Below are 25,621 nucleotides of genomic sequence, written 5' to 3' on the forward strand. Positions count from 1 at the left end.
GAATAAGGGACATTATATTCGTTTTCCAACAAATTTTTAATTCGGAAAGAAATAAGAAAATAAGACTTTACTGAATCACTTTTCCAACCATTAAATTTTTTACTTTGAAACAATTCCTTTCAATGAATAACATGTTATATCCATAAATTAATATTGTACTTAATATTTATTTAGGGTTCTCCCCTAAAAGAAAACTCAGGTTCATTGGGTGAGGCTAAACAGTTTAAGGTCATCTTTACTTTTTCATTCCGAAACTGTTGAAAAAATAGAACTTCTACATACAATTGTCAAAAAAAAAATTCATTACCTCTTTCATAATAATCGAGATTATTATCAGAAACCACTATGCACGTTTCTATGGGCAAATGTAAAAGCTCATGTGCCCAAACTTGTACTAAAGAAAATTTAATGCTCACTATTTCTTCAATTTAGTATACCAACTATGAATTCTGATTGTAATTGCAAGTAAAAGTAACTGCATAGTGTATAAATCCATCATATAGCAAACATGGCCTTAAACTTAAGCGCACAATAATCTAGGTCACCACAACATTCTTTTTTTTTTCATATTACAACTGCAAAGGTGACTAACAGCCCCCCACAAATCCATACCACACACTTTCTGATGGTGTTAATCTAATTGCATTACCAATTGAACAAACTGTGAATCGTAATCCCAAAATAGGCTATATCACGATTTGCATTTTAGTATTCTCCAGAAATTTGCTATTCAGATTTACAAACAGACCCCTACAACTTTTTTTCTCTATTACACGCTAAAGGAGGCCTAGATACCATATCCACACCATCAGCTAGTAGAAACCCCTAAAGACGAAAAAAAACACCACGTAAAGTGTAGTCATCATCGACATCGTCAGTATTTGTTGTATGTATTACACCTACAAAAACTGTTCGATTAAATAGTACAACATTGACCGACCGGCCGGCATGGCAGCTCACTGCCGGCACTCTAGCACCTGTATTTCAGTGTGTTTAGTGCTCCACTTAGTCGACTACTTCGACTTTGCTTCTCTCCTATATTTGCAAAATAGTTTCTTAAGTCAAATTATTTAGATTCTTATACAGAAAAGCCCAAAAGGGCAACCTACAATATAAAGAAACAAATGTTTGCCACCTTTATTGCTATCCGGCTTCGATTTATCTATTTATGAATCCGATTATACGTGAAAAATAACAACAACAACAAAAAAGAGAAAAAAAATAAAATTCAAACAACGACGCTGACCATTTTTATTCGCTCATACGCTTTTCGATAGCTAGAAAGACTATGCTAGCTTTTGTAGTTCCTATTTGCAGGTATATTCTCTAGAAACCTTCTAGTTTTCGACTCAGTCAGTATTTGCGGAAAAAGAGTGCAGTGCAAGTGTTTTTGTTTTGTTTTTCAAGAAAAAGGGAAGAGGCGCGCGAGCGAAGGCCCCAATATAACATCCCTTACACCTTATACCTTTTTTAATTGAGTGTCACCACAGTTGTGTTTTCTTCTACTTGTCTGGCGGGGATTTTGGGGTATTTTTAAAAGAAATACAAAACAAAAAAATATACAATATTCTTCCATTTGGGCTTCGGTACGGTTCAGTTCTAATAGAATTCGTATCAACGAAAGTTAAGGTCGATTTAACTCGGGTTGTGTTTAAATTGAATGTGAATCATTAAATTAGTTGCAAATAATGGTGAGATATTTTAATTGAAATATCGAAAGTGTAACTTAACGAAAGAATGTCAACAATAACATAAGAAAACAAACTAAACTTAACGAAAGAAAAAAACGCCATGAAACGGTCCATCAAGAAGTCACTGTCAATAAATGGAGGTATATCAATCTACAGTATTTGTTTAGAAGTGAAAATATGTAACTTAACGAAAGTTTAACGAAAACTTCGAGTTACAAGGTTAAATTTGTTTTTTTTTCTAAGATTTCAAAGTGTTACAATAATAAATTAATGAAAACACATGAATTATAATAATTTTTCCTGTTGTTCTTTTTGCTTATAAATTATTTATAAATATTTGGCCAATTGACAAAAAAACAAAAAAAACCAAACGAAAGATCACCCTCTTGCAACAAATTGCATCAATAAAATAATATATGCTCTTTTGCGGATAGTGTCCACACGTTACTGTCAGTTGGGGTGAAATTGAAATGAAAATGACTTACCGTTAGCCGCGCACACGATGAGCGTCGCGCGTTTTTTTCGTCATAACTTTTTTTTCAATAGCGTGCATGGCATCAGCGTGTCGTGTCGTATATTGTATATCTCGAAGAGCTTATTAATCTTCTACATCCATGTAAATAAATTGCGCACTCGCACTTTAGTAGACGTAAATTGTGAATATTATTTGTTTGCATTAATGAATGAGAGTGTACTTTAAATGTTTACTATTTTTTTTGTTTGTGTAATTTCCGTGATTTTTATGCCGACCGAGCGACATGAAGAAGTTAGGTTGGAGGCAGCGTTACCGTTGAAAATTTTTGAAAGGTCGCTAAAAAAGTCGCTTTTAGAAAAAAAAGGTCGCTAACCTGAAAAATTGAAAAAAAGTCGCTTTTTTGTGGAAAAAGTCGCTATATAAAAATAAAAAGTCGCTAAATCGTTTTCATATGTTTTTACATAGAAAAATAAACATAAGTTGTCTTGAAACAAAGTTTTCATTAACAATAACGAAATTAGAAACTAAAAAAAGAACAGTCTTCATTGTAGGATCTTAATAGGCTATTGATTATGTAGTTTAGAAAGGAACTAAGACGTTCACGGGTTTTTATTGCAGGAATCGGTGAATGGGTTATAAAAGAAGATAAAATTGCGGAGTGCTATTAAATGAGAGGGTGGAAACTGAAGATAGGGGTGCAAAAGCCCCCTTTTTGGTTTTTTCAATATACCTCGTAAAACAAGCAAAATTTTGATATATTGCATATAAAATTTTTTATAGAGAATTAAATTTCCTATTGGAATAATGTTTTTTAAAAATTGAAAAAAAAATTTCCATACCACAATAGTCGAAACAATCATAAAAAAATATCAAAAAAATCGATTTTTTGAGTTTTTTTGTTTTTTTAGTTATACATTTTTTTTGGGTTGAGATAGACATAAACATTGCTCCAAAGAAAAAAAGAAGATTAAATTGCCTTCAAAATGCTGTTCTCACTAAATTTTTTCATTGAAAATTAACATTTTTTTTCATTGCATTAACATTTTCTATATCTTTTTTTCAAAACTATGACCATATATAAAAAAAATGTTTGCAAAAAAAAGAAAAAAATGTGAATATCAGTCCCTTTTTCGATTAACAAAAATTAAAGGTATGATATTTGACTAAATTTTTGTAATAATCCAGTAGTTTAATAATTCCATTGTTAGTATTTAAGTTTATTTCTTATGTACCCATATAACATATTAAATAAATAAATAGGCATTATTATCTTTCAATTAAGCCATCGAAACCTAAAAAAATATTTAATGGAATATTTTTTACGAATTTTTAAAAATATGTTACATGAGAGTAACGCTGGGTCCAAAAGGGTCAAATAAAAATAAAAAACTAGAACGACTACTGCACTCTTGCGCCATTATTTTATTTGTTTGAAATTTTTTTCAATTTCACTTGCTAAATGCTTGTGTTCAGCCTTCAGCATTCAACTCGGTCTGCTCAGTTATTTTATTCTGAGTCCATCGATGGTGCTCTGAACTAGCTCAGAATACGTTCAGAACGAAAAAAGAAACACAAATTTGAAGCTCTAAGGTCCAATTTATTCACACTCCATTAAATTTAAAGTCGCCATTAAAAAAGGGAAATTTTAAAATTTGTATGCGATTTGACAGTTTTATAATTTTTAATGGAGCCTTTAAAAATAATGGAGAGTGAATAAATTGGGCCTAAATGTTCAGAATTAAAAAAGAAATACAATTTTTAGAAAGAAAAAAAAAAGTCGCTATTATGAAATTAGTGAAAAAGTCGCTTTAAATAAAAAGTCGTCGCTTGGTCGCTAAGGCTTCAAAAAGGTCGCTAATAGCGACTAAAGTCGCTTAACGGTAACGCTGGTTGGAGGAGTATGTAATTAGTGTTTGTTTAAATAGACTTGGCGTAGGTTAGATAAAATAAATCCATTAAAAACACTCTCTCAGTTTGAACTTTATTTAGGTGGAGGTGTACCTTCTACACCTGTTGTATTTGGGTTTGAGTTTATATATCGATTTGAAACAAATTACCATTAATAAAAGATATACCTTATATTTTATATTGATTTTTTCTTATAAAGTCAATGTTGGGTCTTTCTTTGCCACCTCAAGTTCGAACATTTTCTAGAACTAGGTGACTAGAGAATGAGTATTAAAGTGGTGTATCATTAAATAAAACGTCAATAGGCACGAGTACTTTATTTATTTATTTTTTGTATTGGTTCGAATTATTTATTTAGGTTTCTTATTTTATTGACAAAATGTGAAATTGTCGCAGTTTTTGTATTTTTTTTTATTATTTTATTAGTTAATATGGGAAATTGAGTTTGAATAATTTTTCCGCAGTAAAGTTATTATTAAACTCCGACAAACCTATCACATTCTTAATTTTTAGTGCGTTTAGTATTTTATGATTACTGCTTTAAGCCTTATAGTCCAGTAATTTTTAGGTTTTATCTGCGGAAAAATTCCTACTGGGCTCGATTTTGGTATAGACCTTCGTTACGGCGTTGTTATGAAGATGTGAAAAATCGACATTGATATCGCGTCCGCATTAGAAGTTATAGAGGTCAAAAGGTCACAAAAGGTTCGCATATATCTCGTGACCTGTTGCTCGGAGGTCAATAGGGGTCTATAGAAAATCTGTTCGTCATAAAATTATCTACAAATATTGGCTTATATATTTTTCTGTAAATCCAACCGTTTTCGGAATAGAGCTGTTTCAAGCGTAGGTATAATACATGATACGTAATAATAGGTTTGTTTTATTTAAGAGTGAATAATTCAGTATTTGAATACTGAAAATACATGTGTAATCTCTTTTGCTTTTTATTAATACGTTTTTTATAAGTTTCACTTGTAATCGCTATTCAAACTAACTTACTAAGTTACTTAGCTACTAACTAACTATTTAATAAAATTTTAGCAATTAATTTTGACCCTCAAAATTAAAAATTACCTACCCTGAGACGTTTTGGTCTCAGGGTAAAAACATTTGAGGGTCAAAACACCCCAAATCAATCTTAGACTACTTCTAAGAGTCATATCGAAACTTTGAACCAATTGATGTAGTTTGAATGACTACGTTATAATATAGTCCGAAATCGGTTGGATTTACAGAAAAATGCATAAGGCAATATTTGTAGATAATTTTATGATGAACAGATTTTCCATAGACCTCTATTGACCTCCGAAGGGAAGTTTTAAAAGGGATTTCAATCATACCAATTCATTTTGTGCCCAATTTAAAGGCATTATATTTTATTTATTTATTAAAAATTAAAAAATTGTCTTTTAAATGGAAACTTTGAAATAAGTGGAGGGTGACCAAATTGCAGCAAAATGAAATAACATTGCAAATATCCCAAAAATTATTTTGGGAAAAAAAACGTGAGTTTTTTGTGAGAGTTTTTCTCTGCTTGTTCGCAAGGCAATTTACAGTACTTTTTTGGGTGTACACATAAAAACTCACTCTTGGATTGGGCCCCTGGGTCAAAGACATGTGTCAAATCAGAGGCTAGGCTCAATACATGAAAATTGTGTCGATGTATTTTGAAATAGTCACGTGGGAAGTTTATATTGCAAATCCTTTATTCATAAGAAGTGTAAAATGCACACCCGTATCTTTACGTGTTGTCAAAGGAAAGGTTAATTTATTACCTGAAAAGGTAATTAGAAATTTCCTTTGTAATGAAAATATGGACACGAAAGCATTTAAGCCATTGTTTGACAAAGTGGTTTAGTCTCAAAAGATTTATTTTATGCTTAACATAATTTTTCGTGTAATAAATTGCTGCTATAATTATTTGATGAAATGTAGATCCATGTAGTACGATAAAAAGTACGATAACCCTCGATGTTAAAAAAAAAGAATACATTTTAGAACATTTGAAAAGCTTTTTGTGCCTATAAATAACTCTGCAACAAATTAGAGCTTACTATTTTGAACAACGGTATTCCCTTACAAAATCGACAAGGTTACTCTTTTATAAGACAAATTAAAGTGAGTTGATAAAAAAATCGGTTTGCGGCAATTTTTTTTTTAATATGGGAATTTATAAGTGACATCGGTCAATTTGTCTGTTTTATTTATATTTTTTTGTAGTTAATTAAACAAATATATATTGTTTAGGTCGATTACACATGAAATAAAAGCTTGAAAAACAAATAAAATTTTCAGATAGATTATTCTCCGTTTTTGTGCATACTGTAACCAGTTCCTTGGAATTTCCAAACCAACTATATTTTTTTCTTATCAATAACGAAAAATGTAACATGCAATTTAAATAGTATTTTACTGATTTTGTGGTACTCAGTATTTTACTGAGTAAACATTTTGTCTTGTAAACCAACAACAATCGATTACTATATTTATTTTAAATAATCCTTAATTGTGAAAGGGTAAAAAAACCGAAAAAACACGGCTAATGATACAAAAATTTGTTTTTTTATATATTGTTTTCATTTTTTGGATTTTTAACTTTTTTCAAGAGGAAAATGGCAACAGACAAATATATAAAACTATAAGATGAAAAAGTTTAGCCACATAACAAGAAATTCAGCTCAAAAACAGTATTGGCTACGGCATTGTGATGAGAGTTTTGCTTTAAACTGTAGGTATAATTTCAAAGCTTTTCTTTGATTTTACAATTTATAAGAACTTTTATTCTGAGACTGGGACAGTTTTGTCCAACAAGACTATTATGTTTTGTAAGGAATTTATTTTTAGCTAAAGCCGGTACGCTGCTGATGCGAAATGAAATTTTCCATACAAAATTTCGTTAATGAAATCTTGAACGAAATTAAATTTGTTTTGTTTTTGATTTTAAACTTATTTTCTGATGTTTTTTCTTGAATTCTTTTACTTCTATATTAATTATTTTTTCTTTGCTATAATACCCGATGGTATTTTTTTGTTTACATGTTCGCTGTTGAAAATTTTTCGTTTCGCTTTAGCAGCGTACTAGGCTTAAAGCGTGGGTCACAGCGAGCTGGTGCCAGCCGCTCGAAATTAGTTCCGAGTTTTTTTTTGCGGTCACAAGGCTGGCAGTAGCAGCATCCTTAACTAGCTGTTATTCTCTTCTCCTAAAACTGATACATTTAGTACAGACTACTATTAAGGCTACCAAAAATGCGATTGTTTGTTTGTGGTCACACCATATTGAATTGACAGATGTGGCTTCCACAACTCGCTTCTCAACTACCTATGAACATAATTGTTCTTGAAGGTACCTATGGCGTATACGTAACTTTTTTATCAGATTATGAACAAGTAAAAAAAAATATTTTTAAAACTAATAGCGTTTTCACTACAGCCCAAATGAAATAATTTCGCAAAGGAGGTCAGTTCATATTTCAAATTCAATTTTTTTTTTTCTATAGGATTTGACATTAGAAATGAGATAATTTGCGTAACTATATCATTTGGGCTCTAGTGAATACAGGCTATAAGAAGGCAAACCCATTTTAATTATCATCAGCCTTATTTATTAGATTTCATGAAACAGCTCCATAGTTATACAATACATAAAGTTTTATGTAGCCTTTATGCAACGTCACATAAATTTCTATTTATAAAACATTTCTTAGCCATTATAAGTTGCGTTCCTTTGGAAGTATTTATCTACTGCTTAGTACTTAAAACTACTTTGAACTACTTTTGCTATACTGAAAAAGTAGTTCAAAGCAGCTTTAAGTACTAAGCAGTAGATAAATATTTCCAAAGGAACGCAGCAATAGTTATGCTAGGTTTGTGTCCAAATAAGTGCTAAAAATGGAAAATTAGTACTTTTAAACACGACAGACAACTCCATCTGTCGATAAAACAACTCCATCTGATTCGAAAAAAAAAACCTGAGCGGAAGTTTTGGATGTCATAGTCAGCTATTACATGAAGCCTCAAGAGGCGCGCCTCTTTTCAAACGTAATGAGTGCAAAAGAAAAAAAAAGATGAAACGAAAAATTATCCGACCAGAGAGTCGTGGGTCGGAATTCTGAGACTCTTTTTTGACGTTTCTTTTTCCACTTTTTCTTTTTTCAAAATTCCCTTTCATTCCTTTTTGCTTCTTGGTGCAATACAACAACAACACATTTTAAATCAAAAGAGAAATGTCAAATTTGAGGCCTGGACTCAAGAGGCATCATGTAATAGTACGCGCCTCACAGAATTATTATCAAAAGAAAATTAGAAAAAAGAGTCAAGCCTCTTGAGGCTTCGTGTAATAGCTGACATATAGGTATGTACATACATAATATAAATCAGGAAATTATATCAGGAACAAATCTCCAAATTTCTTATTTTTTGTTTTAAGCCCTGTTCCATTGGAGGTGGTAGTTTACTACTAGTAGATGTTTTGGTTAATCTAGTCCTATCATCTAATCATGCTCTTCTTCCCGAGTAGATACGATTTGTATTGAATTCGTTGAAAGTGCGTTCCATTGAAAATCGCTAGTAAGCTACTAGTAGTACTTTGCCACCTTCCAAAGGAACAGGGCTTTAGTTGATTGCAAATTGTTCACTTAATTGCAAATGTAATCCAAAAAATGAATTCTTCAATGAAAAATAAATATACAAATCATTGCTATGTTTTGTTTTTCTGAAAATTATGTGATGTTCAAATGACATTTAAGCAAAATATATTCTTATTCAGGCTCTAAATAACCTAAAAACACATTTAGCTTATACAACCTCTAGTAAACGTAGCATAAAGTGTATAGGTAAATAACAATTTTTTGTTTAAAGAAATTATAAAGAGTACATAATGCTATGCACTGTCTATGATGAGTTTATAAATAGGGCTGCATGTGTTTAAAATATTGTTGAATTTATTTAATTATGTATTTTCTTCACTTATATCTTATATGAACAAATTGATTCAATACGATATGTATTTTATCTCACAAAATACTTTCTGTTTCCAAGATTTAAACTAAAATTCAACACTAACGGCCATATTGTTCACTCTGGATTTAGTTTTGATTAAAGTTAATTTTAAATCCAATCCATTAAATCTGAATTTCATAAATCCAAGGATTTAATTTTTTGTTCATATTATTCACTCAAAAAAATTATGTGATTATTCAATAAATTTTGTATAATTTGCATTTATGTTTATTTTTCCTTCACAAAATACTTGACAAAACAACTGATCACTGTGAAAATGAATTTTACATCTGGATTTATAAAGTTAAACAGACCTCCAGAGAGCAGTTTAAATTTGTTTGGATTTAAGGAGATTGGATTTAAAAAATTGGATTTAAGATTGGATTTAAGTAGAGTAAAGTCGGGTATTGGGGTATACATGTTTCTTTTTGGAATATATTTCGGAAAATAATATATCAAACTTATCGGAAGATGTGAAGATATGCAATGGTATATTATTTTCGTGTTTTGAATGTTTTGCAGTGGTTTTCCGTTTCAGAAAAAAAGTTTTATATTAAAAAGTGCAGTGACCTCGAAAATGCCACATTTGGAAAGTGGAGGGTAATGTGGTACACATACGTCTGCTAATGTGGTATACACTTTTCCTATACAATATTATATATTTTATGAGTGTCTTCATTTTTGAAATAACCAAGACAGATGTTTTTATTTGTTTTTGTTATGAATGAAAGAAAAAACATAAGAAGATTAAAAATAACTTATGTTTTGTTAAATTTAAGATAAAATATTAATTTCATTTTGGCATAATCTAAAGGAGTTTACTATACCACATTAGAGTATTGTAAGTATACCACATTAGCGGAAACAGAGATATTGCACAAAACATTAAAAAAATATATTAAAAATTAGATTTGAACCAAACTCATATCGGAATCACGTAAATCAATAGCAAACTGTTCTATTTAAAAAATACATTTTTGTAAATATTGCTTTTTAAACGCTTGGGAATGCATTTTGTAAGGCACCCAAAAAAAGTCCACGTAACCGTTTATATAGATTTATCAATTTTTTGAAATGTATGGAATATTTTTGTGTTTTTGAGTACACATTTTTGGTTAAACAAAAGTTGTCACCTATTGCTTCAAAAGACGTCCTTTTAATATCTTTAGTTTCTTAGAAAACAATGTGTACCACTAGACTGATTAAAAAAAAATTTTTTTTTTGTTCAAAGCATTGTTGAAAATATTGTTGGAAATGACGATAAAAAAATACTGTAAAAGTTTCAGCCCTTAATCTATTTCCCATACGATTTGTATGGGAAAGATTGTGTATTTGTGTTTAGAATGGTTTATCTTTTTAATGGTTCATCCAAAAGGCTTGACAAAATCATTTTCTTTTATAAAATTGTCCGCTCTACAAAAAAGCTCTTAATAATTTTTTTGATTTACCCCCGCGTTTCGAAGTTATTCAACTTTAAAATATAAAAAGTATTTTTTCTCATTTTTTTCCGATTTTTTGACGAAATTATTAGGTTTTTCAAAAAATTTGGCAAAATTTTCTAATATTTGTATTCTATGTTGTGTTTTGGTTTCACAGATCCTTCTATATAACTCTCAAACCCCTAATACTATCATATTAGATTTCTTCAATAAATTTGAATTATTCATTTTTTCAACTAAAAATTATTTTAATTAATTTTTCGTGTCCGTTTTTTTTAAATTTTATAAATGCAATTTTGTAGAGCGTTCAATTTTATACTAGAAAATGATTAAATCTAGCCTTTTTAATGAACCATTATAAAGATAAAAAAATCTAAACACAAATAAACAAATAGAAATTTGCGATGCGGCGGTACTAAATGTTAACATTAAGGGCTAAAACTTTTACAGTATTTTTTTATCGTCATTTCCAAAAATATTTTCAACAAAGCTTTGAACAAAAAAAAAATTTTTTTTTTGAATCAGTCTAGTGTACCACATTACCAACCTATACCACATTACCCGAACTTACTCTAGTGAATATTATGGAATTGGATTTATTTTTGACATTTGTTTACATCCAGATGTATTTTTTAAACTAGTGAATAATATGGCCGTAAGATGCTACTTATACGTACTGTTGCATTTAGATAAGACATCTGGTAACAATTACAGATTAACAGAAAAAAAGTTGTTAGAAATCATCCTGTCCCATTGAGCTAATTGAGAAAAATCACTACAAAATCATATTGAATTCATTTTCAATTCATAGATTTCTTTAAATCTATGTCTCACTGTTTACTTTTTGTCATTTCTTGAAAAATTATAATTAATTAATAAACGTAAAAAATAAAAGTTTTGATCCAAACTAGCGTTTCTGTGCTTGCTGTCTCACCTCTCCCCTAAGTCAATTTTAAAATTAAAATAAACAATCAATGCCTCAATTCAAATACGCCCAAAAGTCTGCCAGCACAAAAAAAAATATCTTTTATCATTCGCTGAGTAAACTAAATTTGTTAGTTATTTATAAATCACAAAAATTAAACACACATAACTAAAACAAAGTATCGAATAATCGCTAAAACAATAACCCCTTCCGAATTCGCTCTATTTTACTTTCTGACACTGACACATACAAAAAGGGAAATTTCCCACTCCCCCATCGAACACTAAACAATGACATTTCTCAAAAGTTCCGCTATTTTGTATTTTCGCCTTTTGCTCGCTCACCAGTCGACGGCGAATTTTCAAATTGTCAACAAGTGAATCGTTTTTAAAGAACCCCGAAAATAAATTTTTGTGAAAAAAAAAAATATTAAAAATAAGAAGAAAAAACAAAAAAATATATAAACTGGAAATAAACTCAATAAAATATATAGATTTTCTTTTTTATAAAACAAACATACATAATTTCCTACGAAATTTTTAGGCTGTGGAGAATTCTTTTCAAGAAAAAATTCAAGTCATATTTTTTAGTTGTCAACTTTATATTCTTTTGGGTAAACAATAAAAAATAAACAGTAATTTTGATAAGTACACAAAACAAAAAATTATATTCCCAATTTTTGTTCACAACGTGTGTAGTTTTTTTTTTTTGTGCATATTTTTCAATTAAACTTTGCCCAAAGCCGGTTTCTCCAAAAAGACACATCGGATCCTTCTTTGGGAATCCGACAAAAATTCCAAGTCCTTTTCGACGACCGACACAATCCGCAAAATTATCCCTTTTAATGGATGATGAGCTTGAGGACAAGGTCTTTTACCAAACATACGTCTCCCACATGAAGATTCTGTCCAAATTTGCCGTCGGCCTCTCTTCGATTAATTCCCCGCTGGCTTACGTGTGGAAACTATGCCGTTTATATGTCCTTCGTCCGGAAGTCATTTTCTGTGGCATTATTCTTTTCATATTTCTTGTTTATTTGCAAGCGGTTGATGTTTGGGGTCGTGGACTGCTCGGCCGACTGCAGGCGACTTTGGGTCGCCAGAAGGCGAATCGAATGAAACTGATTGATGGATCTGGATCGGCAGATCATCAATGTTGGGAGGAGGTGCAGCAACAGAGTTCGGCGTTTGCTATACTCGGAAGAAGACCTCGAATGGAAGATAGGTAAGTGTTGATTATTATATGACTCTTTCAAATTATTGCATTTTGTATATTTTTTTAAGAAGCTTGTTTGGTCGTAGGTTGAGTGGAAGTATTTGAAATGCAATAGAAAACTGGGAAAAGAAAAAATCGATACCGAACCGATGGAAAATGTGGTTGGTTTTTCGGTTTGGGGCGGCTGCAATTGCAATTGCATTTGGACTTGGAGTTCATTGCATTTTTACAATTGAAGACTGTTTTTTTCTTTTGCTGCGCAGTTTAATGAGGTTAATCTATTTATAGAAGAAAAAGAGGGAATCGCGTGCAAATTGCAACTATTATATCTTGACGCAGTTAGTACTTGGGTAGACTTTGCTCGCTTGACAATGTGCAAATGTACTTTTTCATAATTTGTATTTTTTTTTTTTTCTACTTCTGGAAAATTCTCTTTCTTTATAACTGATGCATTAGTTGGTGATAAGAAAGGACTTGAGGTCGAATATAAAATGTTTGTAAACTTATTACACAATTGCTACGACTAGGTAGATTGCCGGTTAGTTATAATTTAATTGTTGATTATGTTTCGATTTATTAAATTAGAATGACAATGCACAATTATTTGGAAAGAATACCTACCTATATTATTAATCAGCTGAAAGGAAAGTGTAATTAAAATACATTTTAAACATTTTGAGAAAAAAAAAGTGTTGTAGGCAATGAACGAAAAGATAGATAGATAGATAGATAGATAAATATTTTATTAGCACATTATTTAGGCTTTAGTTACAATTAACAAGTTTTAAAATTTAAATATGTTTATAAATACTTAATTAATATTTCAGTCTTACAAATTCCACAATGCTTCTCTTAATTCTTTTAATATTTGTTTCACATTTGACATGACTCGGTAATTTATTAAAAATCTTAAAACCTTTTAATACAGTAAAATAAGGAGAAAAAAGGGGTAAATCTCGGAATGAATGTTAGTAGAAATTTTTTTTGCTCAATATCTTCCTATTGCCATTCTATAACATATCTCAAAAGTCTAGAAAAATCTCATGTCCGCTTGTAGCGATTTCAAGGTCAAATCGCGAAATGGAGATTTTCAAAATTAGCAAAAATAGGCTATGGTATTATATACACATATGATACATGATTTCAATGTATTTTTTAATGCTGATTCCAAAAAATTTAAAATCAGACAATCTGACGTCTCTGGAAAAAGTTATACTTGTTTTTCATCTGTCAACTCATATTATTATAACAGTTGCAAACTTACTGCCGAAAAACCCTTAAAAATTATGGTAGATGAACCAAATTTTGCATGAAGATTTTAGAATCCATCATTATTAAAAATCAAAACAATCCATTACAAAAAATATATATACCTACGAAATAATGGTATTTTTTGATGGAGGGGCAAATTTTAGGATATGCACTAAAGAAGATTCTTGTTCATCTTAGGAATAAGTGCAAATAGGCTAATTTTTTTCATTTTAATCTTTGTTTGGATATTCTTTAACTACCCTCAAAAATCTAAAAAAATCTCATATCCGCAAATCCTAATTTTCTTGGTTTGAAAATAAGGTGCAGATTTAAAAAAATTGGAAAACTACACTTCAGATATTTGTGTCAGATCAACATGAATAAGGTGCATTACTTTTCAGGGATGGTCAGGTTGACTTGTTTGTGAGTTTTGTTGGAATTAGTGTTAAAAAATACCTTTAAATCATGTCGCTTATGTTGGTATACATATAAAAATTTAAACTTTTCTTATTAATTTTTTAAAATCTACACCTTATTTTCAAACCAAGAAAATTAGGACTTGCGGACATGAGATATTTTTAGATTTTTGAGGGTAGTTAAAGAATATCCAAACAAAGATTAAAATGAATGAAATTAGCCTATTTGCACTTATTCCTAAGATGAACAAGAATCTTCTTTAGTGCATATCCTAAAATTTGCCCCTCCATCAAAAAATACCATTATTTCGTAGGTATATATATTTTTTGTAAGGGATTGTTTTGATTTTTAATAATGATGGATTCTAAAATCTTCATGCAAAATTTGGTTCATCTACCATAACTTTTAAGGGTTTTTCGGCAGTAAGTTTGCAACTGTTATAATAATATGAGTTGACAGATGAAAAACAGGTATAACTTTTTCCAGAGACGTCAGATTGTCTTGATTTTAGATTTTTTGGAATCAGCATTAAAAAATACCTTGAAATCATGTATCATATGTGTATATACTACCATAGCCTATTTTTGCTAATTTTGAAAATCTCCATTTCGCGATATGACCTTGAAATCGCGACAAGCGGACATGAGATTTTTCTAGACTTTTGAGATATGTTATAGAATGGCAAAAGGAAGATATTGAGCAAAAAAAATTTCTACTAACATTCATTCCGAGGTTAAACCCTTATTTAACTGGATTATTTGTATATAAGGGAATTTTGAGCTCTGGCAGTTATAAAATTAAGCAGTCTCATATCATTCATATTTCTAAGTGCATGAGTTTGAACTTCACGAACATACTGAACATATCTGGACAAATATACTGGCATTAAATTATTTTTAATTTTAAAGACAAACATTAACATATTCATAAATCATAACAATTCTTTGTTTAACTGTAAGCCATTTTAAGGATTCTAACATAAAATTAATTGACGTATATTTATTACATTTTAAAATGCTTCGCATTGCTTTATTTTGCAGTTTTTGGAGTCTGGCAATTGAACTTTCATTACATAAAAACAAAATAGTTGAACAATACTCGAAATGCGGTTTAACAATGACATTATAAATATTAATTGCTGTTAACATAGTTATATCTCTTCTAATTCTTTTTAAGAAACCTATCTTTTTTGAAATTTTTTTGCAAGTATATTCAATATGGCTTTCAAAAGTAAGTTTGCTATCTATCATAATGCCAAGGAATTTTATTTTATCAACTTTTTCTATTATTTGATTTTCGATTATCAGATTGCCATTGAAATTAAAAAATGTTTTATTTGATAATATCATACATTTAGTTTTTTGAGCATTTAATTTAAGTTTATTTTGGCACAGCCATTCATGAACACTATTAAGATCTTCTTGCACGTTCTTGTGACATTCTTCAATAGTTTCCCAAGCACAGTAAATCAAAGCATCATCAGCAAACACATCATCACAATAGCTGCGTTCCTTTGGAAATATTTATATACTTTTTAGTACTTAAAACTACTTTGAACTTCTTTTGCTATACTGAAAAAGTAGTTCAAAGCAGCTTTAAGTACTAAAAAGTAGATAAATATTTCCAAAGGAACGCAGCTAATATTTTAAGACGCTAACAATGTCGTTAATGTAGATTATAAACATTAGATTCTTAATGTTAGACCAATTTAATTTCTTCAGCCAAAGTGCACACCGATTTGAATTCTTGCAATTTGTTCTCCAATTAGCTTAATTCTGACTAAAATGATGAAGACTTTATATGAACATATGCAACCACAGTACACCAATGTTATTATTTGTACTGTGCTTGCAAAGTTTTCTTAAAAGAGTTAAATTTTTCAGTCTTCAAGTCATATACATTAACATATTTAATGTCGTTTTCTATTTGCTTTTAAGATTTTTGTGTAAAAATCTCAGATTTTTCCTTGCACATAGAATATGAAATCTAGTTTTGTAATTGTGTATGCAATCTGTTCATATAAAAAAAAAACCTTTTTAAAATAAAACAACAACAAATGTTCTGACAAATGTCAAACACAGGAGTGTGAGTGAAAGTGCGTTTGCTTGCATTTGTGAATCTTGATAAAAATCGAGATTCAGATTTTTGAATCTCGGATTAATTTTTTTTCCTCTCTTCACTACCACTTTCAGCTGTCAGATTCACAAATCTGAATCTAAATCTCGTCAATAGAAAACGACATAATTCAAATATGCATAGGTAGTAGGTGTAAGAAAATTTTAAAATTTGGCTAATAATAAAACTTTATATACAGGGTGTCCCACAGTCACCGCCCCAAATGAAAACCATGGATTCTGAGGTCATTTTAAGTCGAAAAACTTAAGAGCTAATTTTCTCGTTATCGTCCCGTTTTCGAGTTACCACGGTTTTTATGATTTTTGTTCTCTTGTCCTTTAACTGGCCGTATCTTTGCCAAATTACGTTTGATTTGAAAGATTTTTTTTACAACCAATCAAGAATTTATTACAGTTTAAGTTTGTCTCAAAACTTTTTTTTCTGCGGACAACCGTTTCTCCACAATTTTGCATCAATTACAATTTTCTTCGTTTTTTAAGTTGTTTTTTACACTTTCATATCATTTAAGTCAAAAAAACACGTTAATGAGTATTAATTTTTTGTGCTTTTTATTAAAGCCCAGTTTATTTTCATAAAAAAAATAAGTTTTACTTCATAAAAAAGGCTACTGGAAGTAATTAAAAAAAAATAAACAAACTGAGTGAATTAAAAAAAAAAATAATTTTTAAATAAAAAATTAATTTAAATGAATGTGTGAAAGTGTGAAATTAATCTGAAAAAAATTCATTCGATTTATGCAAGGTGTGTGTATTGTTTGACAATCATTTTCATGCACACGCTAAAAACTTAGCCCTTGTTTGCCTGTTTTTATTTCCCTTAAGTTCACACATGCTAGCTTTTAATTTACAAAGAAAACTTCCATCTTCAAGTTTGAGGTCAAATCTTCTTCGTGTTCCTAAATCTTTCTTTTTAATTTTAAGGAATGTAACGTTTTGTCTGGGTCCTTATTCTGGTTCTGTGAAAAAATGAAATGATAAAGTTTTTACCATCGGAGTTTTCATTCGACTTTTCATTTTATCATTCCATTTTTGCTTTTAAGCTAACTGTCCCTACATTTTTCTACTGATTAAATAGATACGGCAAAAGTCAAAACGTTAACGTATGATCGTAAAAATATAATTTTTGACGTATTCTATGGCAACTTTTAATTTTCTTGTTAAAAAAAAGGATGTATTTCCTTTTTCATCAAAAAAACAGAAGCAAAACAAAGACGAAGATCTGCAAAGTGCATTAAATGTAGTTTAATGCTTAGCTGCATTTACACTCTCAGTTTTATCGCCGGTGTACGATGTTCCTTTTTGAACTAACACCGTACAATGAGAGAATGTCAGTAGTAAAACCGTCTTGTTTTCGGTTCTAATTCAAAAATGGACATCTTACACACCGGCGATAAAACCAAGTGGCCAATTTCTTCATATGTAGAGTCTTAAGGCGACTACCGGTCTATTAATAACGTTAGTACTCAAATAAGTATCAATTCATTTCTTCACCCATGTAAACTTAGCTTTAGTATTGTCAATTTAGCACTAATTACTAGTAAGGACTCCGTAATAGCTTGCTCCTCAAAATCAGCTTGCTGTATTATTATACAAATCGTTATCGTTAGTATATTTCAATCGGTAACAAGTGATTTTTTCACACGAGTACTAAGACTAAAAATCGATATTCTAATGTATGCCATTTTTTTTAACATAATCGCTCATTTACTTGAATACTGTCATAACTCAAAAATCACCAGTTTTGAGTTAATAATGCAGAAGTTATTGGAATAAAGTAATCTTTAATCTTGCAAAAAGTCATTTTTGAATTACTTGTTTCATTTTGGCATGAAGCCCATTCGTCAACGAAATATTTTCATTGGCTGTTAAATAAGTGGTAAGTGGGTTTTGTTAATTTTAACGATTTGTAAGTTTTTTAACATTTGTCAAAAACACTAGAAAATAAGAAATGCTCTCCGGAAACCTTTTCAGATAAGTCTAGAATTGATCCATCTGATATCGAACTTCAAACAAAAATTGTCTTCGAAAGAAGAACGGTGTGTTTTAAAATGTTAAAATGTTGGTACGATTAAATATTTGCCAAATAATTTAATGTAAAGAAAAGAGCCCAAAAACATTTTTACCTGGATGAGAATATTCTTTTTGGGCGAATAAAATTCCATACATCTTTAAAAAAAAACAAACATTTTAGCCCAAAATTGTCTGTCGAATTCTTTAAAGCTTCGTTTTAAGCCTTAACAAAATATTTTTAATGCATTTATGATCCATTTATAGGCCGAAGAATTTGGACATAAAATAGGCTTGACCCGGACAAAATTATTAATAGCAATTTTCTGGTGGATTGTTGGCATCTATACTCTTACTCACATACCCAAGGTCCCAACCAATCCCGTTGAGGGTTTGGCCACCATCAGCAAAAAACTGATTTACAATATTGCGAAACGACGAGAGCGAGACGAGATTTTTAATTGGTCATTTAAATCCTAAGCCATTTGGTAATGTTAAGATTTTGTTTGGTTAATTGTCTATTTTTGACAGGAAATAGTAGTATGTTTGTAAAAAGAAGGAAATTAGTTGGCTAAACATCGTAAACTAGATATCAATTTTACTATCGCAACGCTCTCGTCTCGTCGTCTCGCAATATTGTGAATCAGGCATTAGGGCTTTTGCGAGATTATGCAGAAAAGTACTTTTAATGAAGTTACTATTTCAGTGCAACAGGTACATATTTTCAGAAAACCCACTTCCCATGTTGATACTGGGATAAAATTCGGCATGATCGTTTCATTTGCAATGAGAACCAAGAACCAAAAGAGTTTATAGAAATATTTCATTTTGTGCAAAAAGTACCAAAATAATGGAAGATTGAAAAAAATTGGTTAAAATATTTTGATGGTTGAAGAGGTCACTACAAAAATTCCTGTAATTGTAATTAAAAAATCTAATTGTCAATTCGTCAGCTTTACAAAATCTGAATACGATAACAGGTGAAATGAATGCTTTCGTTTTGCAGTAATCAATTCATTTAGATGTACGATCACTATATCGTTAGTTTTCAAGTTCGAGTCACAACAAATCAAAAGCTATTAAATCAATGAACAAGAAGTGAATTCTTCAACATATTTTTATAGCATATCACTTAAGTTTAGTCCTAAATCATACCCCAAAGTTTGCAAACAGCACTTCATTTTACTCTTCACCATTTCCGTGAAATAAAAGCAAACCAAACCGAATTCAAATCATTAACAAATTGAATTTATTATCTTCATACATTATTTCGAAAACAGCACAATTAATAGTATTTTTTTTTTGTTTTTAAAGACCAATGGGTAATTTTTTATAATTTTATTTGAGTTTCCCAAAGTTGAAACTTTCAAATTAGATAGATAACTGCGCGAAGAATATAAAAACTCATAAAAGTGCCTCGGGGGGTTAATTATTTATCAGTTTTTAAAGTCTATTTAAGTTTAAAATATTTGGTCATTAAGAATTTGATCTTTTAAATACATTTTTAAATCGTTTAAAAATGTACCTATTTAACATTTGAAGCAAAAAAACTTAGAGTAAAAAAATGCGATGTTAAAAGTTTTAAGTATTGAGATACATGTTGTTGTGAAAGTAAGTTGGTAGGGATTGATAAGCTGAAAATATAAAAATTGATTCAAAAGTCTGAACAAGATCTTTGGTGGGCATTTAGCTTTACAATCAAATTAAGGACATACAATTTTGCTTAATAAAAAAGAGTTTAATAAAAACTCTTGATAAGTATTGTATAAGGAAGTCCAACTTCTCATAAATGTACTACTGATCACCCCTTACTATTTTTTACTTTCAACGGGTTCGCATGACTCTGCCACTATCAAGCAATCATCTTATAGCTTACATTACATCGGAATGCACTTGTCGCTAATTATGACTGTTTTAATTGGAAATCCATGCAAAAACCCCACATCAAGTAAAAATTGAAACTAAACAATATTAATTACATAAGAATCAAGATTATAACTAAATATAGTCGTCACAAAATAAAAATGAAACTTCAAAGTGACATGCAAAATGAAAACAAAAAGTGAAATTAACGCTTGGACGCTCAGCACTCGGTTCGGTCCGGTCCGAACTACTGCAACCAGCAACACACGTTATACCTATAATTTTAATTCTAAAAACTTACCTCTTTGTACCGGGAGGCGAATGAACACATCTCACATGTGAATTTTTATAGTCTAATTATTATTATTTTTTTTTTGTACATACTCAACAACTAACAGTTGGGTCTTTCTTCTGTTGTGTGATAGGAGAACAACAAATTTAAAATAAGTTTTGCAATGTGACGCAACCCAACCGAGCGTGCATGTGATCTTTGCGATGACGAGAGAGCTATGTAGGAAAAAAAATTAATTTGATTTGTTAAAAGATTTGAAATTTAACAAAAAAGAATTATTAAAATGAATTTTATTTTAATAATGGCACACCGGTGTGGCCGACCTTTTGTGAGTAAAGTGGCAGCTAACAAGTAAAAATAGAAAATGACTAAGTACATACTTAAAAATTATGTTGCCACAATATTATGCTTTTGTCCTTTCTAATGGTTAATGGCTATGAGCTAACTACTAAAATTTATTCTTAAGACAAAAATACTAGAACAATATTTTTATTTTTTTTATCAAAAACCACAGACAACTTTTTATTTATTGTCTGACAGACAAATATGTTTTTAGTGAATTATGAAATGCGAAGAGATTTTTATGATGTTGACTAGCCTCGTTATATTTTTGAAACTTTTTGATATTTTTTGATTTAATGAGTATTTTAAAAAACTTCCAGAATCACGTTTATAATACAAAAGTCTATTGTTTCAATATTTGCTCTCAGTCATATGAGAATTTTAAAACTTGAGTCTCGAGTTGATGTTGAATCAACTGCAACTACAGCATTGGCAGAACAACAGCTGTACATTTAAAAGCTGTTCATTTTAACAGTCAGCAAAAAGTAATTTTCAAACATTTATTTAACAATACGTCATCATTAATAGACTATTTTAACTATTTTTGATTTTATATTTCGAAATCTATTAAAACAACAAATATATTTGTCTTGATCTAATTCAAGATTATTTTTATAAAGCAACACATCATCATGCCATCGTTTAAATAGAAGATACCTATAAATAAAATTATAAATAAAAACATTCAAAATAGATCCAATACTGTATTAGAATTTGAAAATATAATGTTGACGATTGCCAATTTATTAATTTGTTATTTAATTTGTGGTTGGAATTTAATTTGCTCGTTGACTTATATTTGATTTGGCCTATTTAATGTAAGAACGTTAAATTAAAACTAAAAATGGCGTATATAAAAGAATAAAAAAAATAAAATAAAATAATAATTTCAAGAATTCGTAAAAGAACTCAAAATCGAGTTATCAAACATTATAATTCGCATGTAAGCGAAACCTTGGCTGACGGCAAAAGTCAATGCTATATCTTATAACTTTAAACGAGCTAAAATTGTTTATATATATATATATATATATATAAATATATATAAAATTGGGATCTCGAAAACGGCTCTAACGATTTCGATGAAATTTTCAGGGTTTGTTCATCTAAGCGAGTAAAAAGTTTTGGAAGTATTTTTGGAAAAATCCGCCCACTGCCACGCCCACTTTTTTAACATATAAGTTTTTTCGGGAACGGCTCTAACGATTTCGATGAAATTTTCATGGTTTGTTTATATAAGCGAGTAAAAAGTTTTGGAATTTTTTTTTTGAAAAGTCCGCCCACTGCCACGCCCACTTTTTTAACATATAAGTTTTTTCGGAAACGGCTCTAACGATTTCGATGAAATTTTCAGGGTTTGTTTGTATAAGCGAGTAAAAAGTTTTGGAAGTATTTTTGGAAAAATCCGCCCACTGCCACGCCCACTTTTTTAACATATAAGTTTTTTCGGGAACGGCTCTAACGATTTCGATGAAATTTTCAGGGTTTGTTTATGTAAGCGAGTAAAAAGTTTTGGAATTTTTTTTTTGAAAAATCCGCCCACTGCCACGCCCACTTTTTTAACATAAAAGTTTTTTTCGGAAACGGCTCTAACGATTTCGATGAAATTTTCAGTGTTTGTTTATCTAAGAAAGTAAAAAGTTTTGGAAGTTTTTTTTTTTTAAATCCGCCCACTGCCAAGCCCACTTTTTAAATATAGAATTTTTTTTTTGTAACAACTTTAAAGATTTCGATGAAATTTTCAGGGTTTGGTCCTCTAGGTAGATACAACATTTTGGAAGTATTTTCTCTTATATTAGTTTTTTTTTTAGCGGAGACAGATTCAACGATTTCAATAAATTTTTGAAGGATGGTTCCATGTGTTACGCATTGTTCTTTTTCTTTTTGTTACAATAACTAAACAAAATTTTTTAGATCATGACTTTTTTGATCATGTATTGAAACTTTTAAGTAATTTGTTGATTTGGTATCACTAATTATCTTTGTTTTACGTTTTTTTTTTCGTTTTAATGCGACTATTGTTAACGTATAAGAACAAAATAACTCACAAAAAGCAACACCGTTGACCTAATGTCAATCTTATAATATACAGGGTGTCCCAAAAGTAATGGATCAAACGAAATATGCTAATTGGTGAACTTAAGGGCTCTTAGAATTTGGTAACTTGTTCATCCCAAATCCTTACGGTTTTCGATTTAATGCAATTCTTGTGGAATTTCGAAAAATCCCTACTTGGCAACAGTACTCTGCTTCTTGCGCCCATTATTGATTTTTGTTTTTTTAAAATTCTTTTACGACATTGTCAAATAATTAGGAACAATTAATTAATCAAAATATTTTGTATTCCATACACCATTTCGCTGCAAATTAACTAACAGTTTCAAGTTTTATAAAAAATCTATTTCTAACTTTTATTTGCGACCAACACCGCAAAAAAATTTTTCGGTGTGAGAATGGTTTATTATTTTAAAAAGTTGCCCTCTTATTGTAGTTTTCAAAAAAGTATAAAAGTTTCCAAAGTTGCAGTTAGATCGCAAAATATTACAAATTGAATTCAACAAAACAGGGTTTTTCAGTTGGTTGTTTTTTGTTCTGAAAAACCCTGTTTTCTTGAATTAAAATTGTAATATTTTGCGATTATTGATTAATGGCCGCAGGAAGCAGAATACTGTTGCCAAGTAGGGATTTTTCGAAATTTCACAAGAATTGCATTAAATCGAAAACCGTAAGGATTCGGGATGAACAAGGTTCCAAATTCTGAGAGCCCTTAAGTTCCCCAATCAGCATACATAACCTGTATACATAAGTTAAAAAAAAGAAAGGAGTAAAGCATCCACTGATACAGAAAAAAAAAAAAAAAACAGGGATAAAAATAGTATTTCTTCATACAAGGCTAAACTTGAAAAAAAGCTTAACTTTATATTCACCATCCAAAACTTTCTGACCCGAAAATTAAAGTTTGAACAAAAAGAGATCTCATTGCTGTAAGCATTTTCGATAATGCAGATTCCTGTAACCCTTCTATTCATTGCTGATCGTATATTCAAACTTAAATAAACTGGATTATAAAGTGGGAATGTGGTGTTTTGTAACCCGCGAAAAAACTGGTCATTGCAAACTCAAACCCACTCCAAAAAATTGCTGTTTACATTTGAATTTTTTCACTGAAAGTTATATTATAACATTTAAGGATACCGAGCAAAGCTCGGTCACCCAGGTACTTTTGTGTTTAAGTATGCATAATGTATCTCAATATTTTGTTTTTAAATAAAATCACACTACTACTACTATAGGCTATTGATTATGTAGTTTAGAAAGGAACTAAGACGTTCACGGGTTTTTATTGCAGGAATCGTTCAATGGGTTATAAAAGAAGATAAAACCGCGGAGTGCTATTAAATGAGAGGGTGGAAACTGAAGATAGGGGTGCAAAAGCCCCCTTTTTGGTTTTTTCAATATACCTCGTAAACCAAGCAAAATTTTGATATATTGCACATATAACTTTTTGTAGAGAATTAAATTTTTTAAAAATTGAAAAAAAAATTTCCATACCAAAATAGTCGAAAAAATCATTAAAAAAATATCAAAAAAATCGATTTTTTGAGTTTTTTTGCTTTTTTACTTGTACATTTTTTTTGGGTTGAGATAGACATAAACGCTGCTCCAAAGAAAAAAAGAAGCTTAAATTTCCTTCAAAATTCTGTACTCACTAAATTTTTTCATTGAAAATTAACCGAAGTATGGCCATTTTAATCTAGCTTTTTTTCGCATTTTTAGTTTTACTCAAGTAAAACAGAAACATTTGAGGGGAAAGTACGATAACTTAAGCACCAAGAACTGATAATGAGATTTTGTAGAGAGTTTAAAAACAATCATTGTTTACTATGGGAGGGGGGGTCTATGTCCCCCCGTTTTGGCGGGAGGGGCAATTTTCTAAAAAAAATACTTAAAACTAGCTGACCCGGCGGACTTCGTTCCCCCTTTTCCAAGTTTTATTTCCAATTTTTGATTTTGTAATGTGTTAACCTTTTCCCATTACACATAGGTACATACATATGTAAAACTGTTTAAAATATTAAACAAAGCAAATCATTTGTTTGACAGCTATTACAAATTTTTATCGGAATTTATTCAACCAATAAAGGTTATATAATTCACAAATATACAAAAACTGGCTCTGGTTTCACTTCTTATTTTTTTTTGCAAAAAGTGCCTAAATCGATGAATCCCGCCTGCCATTATAGAAAAATATGACTCATTCTCCCTTTCTTTTGTGAAACTGTTAATGATTTGTGTTTTGCACCAGAGGCCTGGAATTCCAACACCAAGAACGATCTTTTTACTTTTTTTTTGTTTAAACAACCTGTTTTCTTATGACGTTATCACGTAAAATTATCGTCCGTAAACCGACTATACAAACAACCATTGTTTTTGTTTTGTTGACTTTCGTTTTAACTTCCAAAATTTTTATTTGCGGAATGTAGCATCCACTTTCAACGCTCATTTTTAATCCACTTTAAAAATAGTATTCTCTCTCTTACATATTTTGGTTTCATTGAAGTTTGTATTTGTTCGTTTCTAAACCGTTACCGTGTGAGTAATGTTGGAGCCAGTAACCGAAACAATAGCAATAGGATAAAATCTTAAAAAAAAAACGATT

At 30.1% G+C, this 25,621-nt stretch overlaps 1 protein-coding gene across 2 annotated transcripts in view; it reads left to right on the top strand.

Annotated features, from left to right (window-relative positions):
• Nucleotides 1-1,319: 1,319 nt before the first annotated feature.
• LOC129906273 (protein phosphatase 1L) overlaps nucleotides 1,320-25,621 on the top strand; it is a 45,164-nt gene continuing 20,862 nt past the window's right edge. Inside the window, exons 1-2 of one of the 2 annotated variants that reach the window (XM_055981966.1) lie at nucleotides 1,320-1,831; nucleotides 12,483-12,663. In XM_055981966.1, the coding sequence (XP_055837941.1) occupies nucleotides 1,792-1,831; nucleotides 12,483-12,663 (221 nt within the window). In that variant the 5' untranslated portion in view covers nucleotides 1,320-1,791. Of the gene's footprint in view, nucleotides 1,832-11,852; nucleotides 12,664-25,621 lie in introns of those variants that run through there. The other variant, XM_055981955.1, reaches the window with a different exon arrangement.

This window comes from Episyrphus balteatus, chromosome 1 (assembly GCF_945859705.1).
Source record: "Episyrphus balteatus chromosome 1, idEpiBalt1.1, whole genome shotgun sequence".
Taxonomy (NCBI): Eukaryota; Metazoa; Arthropoda; class Insecta; order Diptera; family Syrphidae; genus Episyrphus; species Episyrphus balteatus.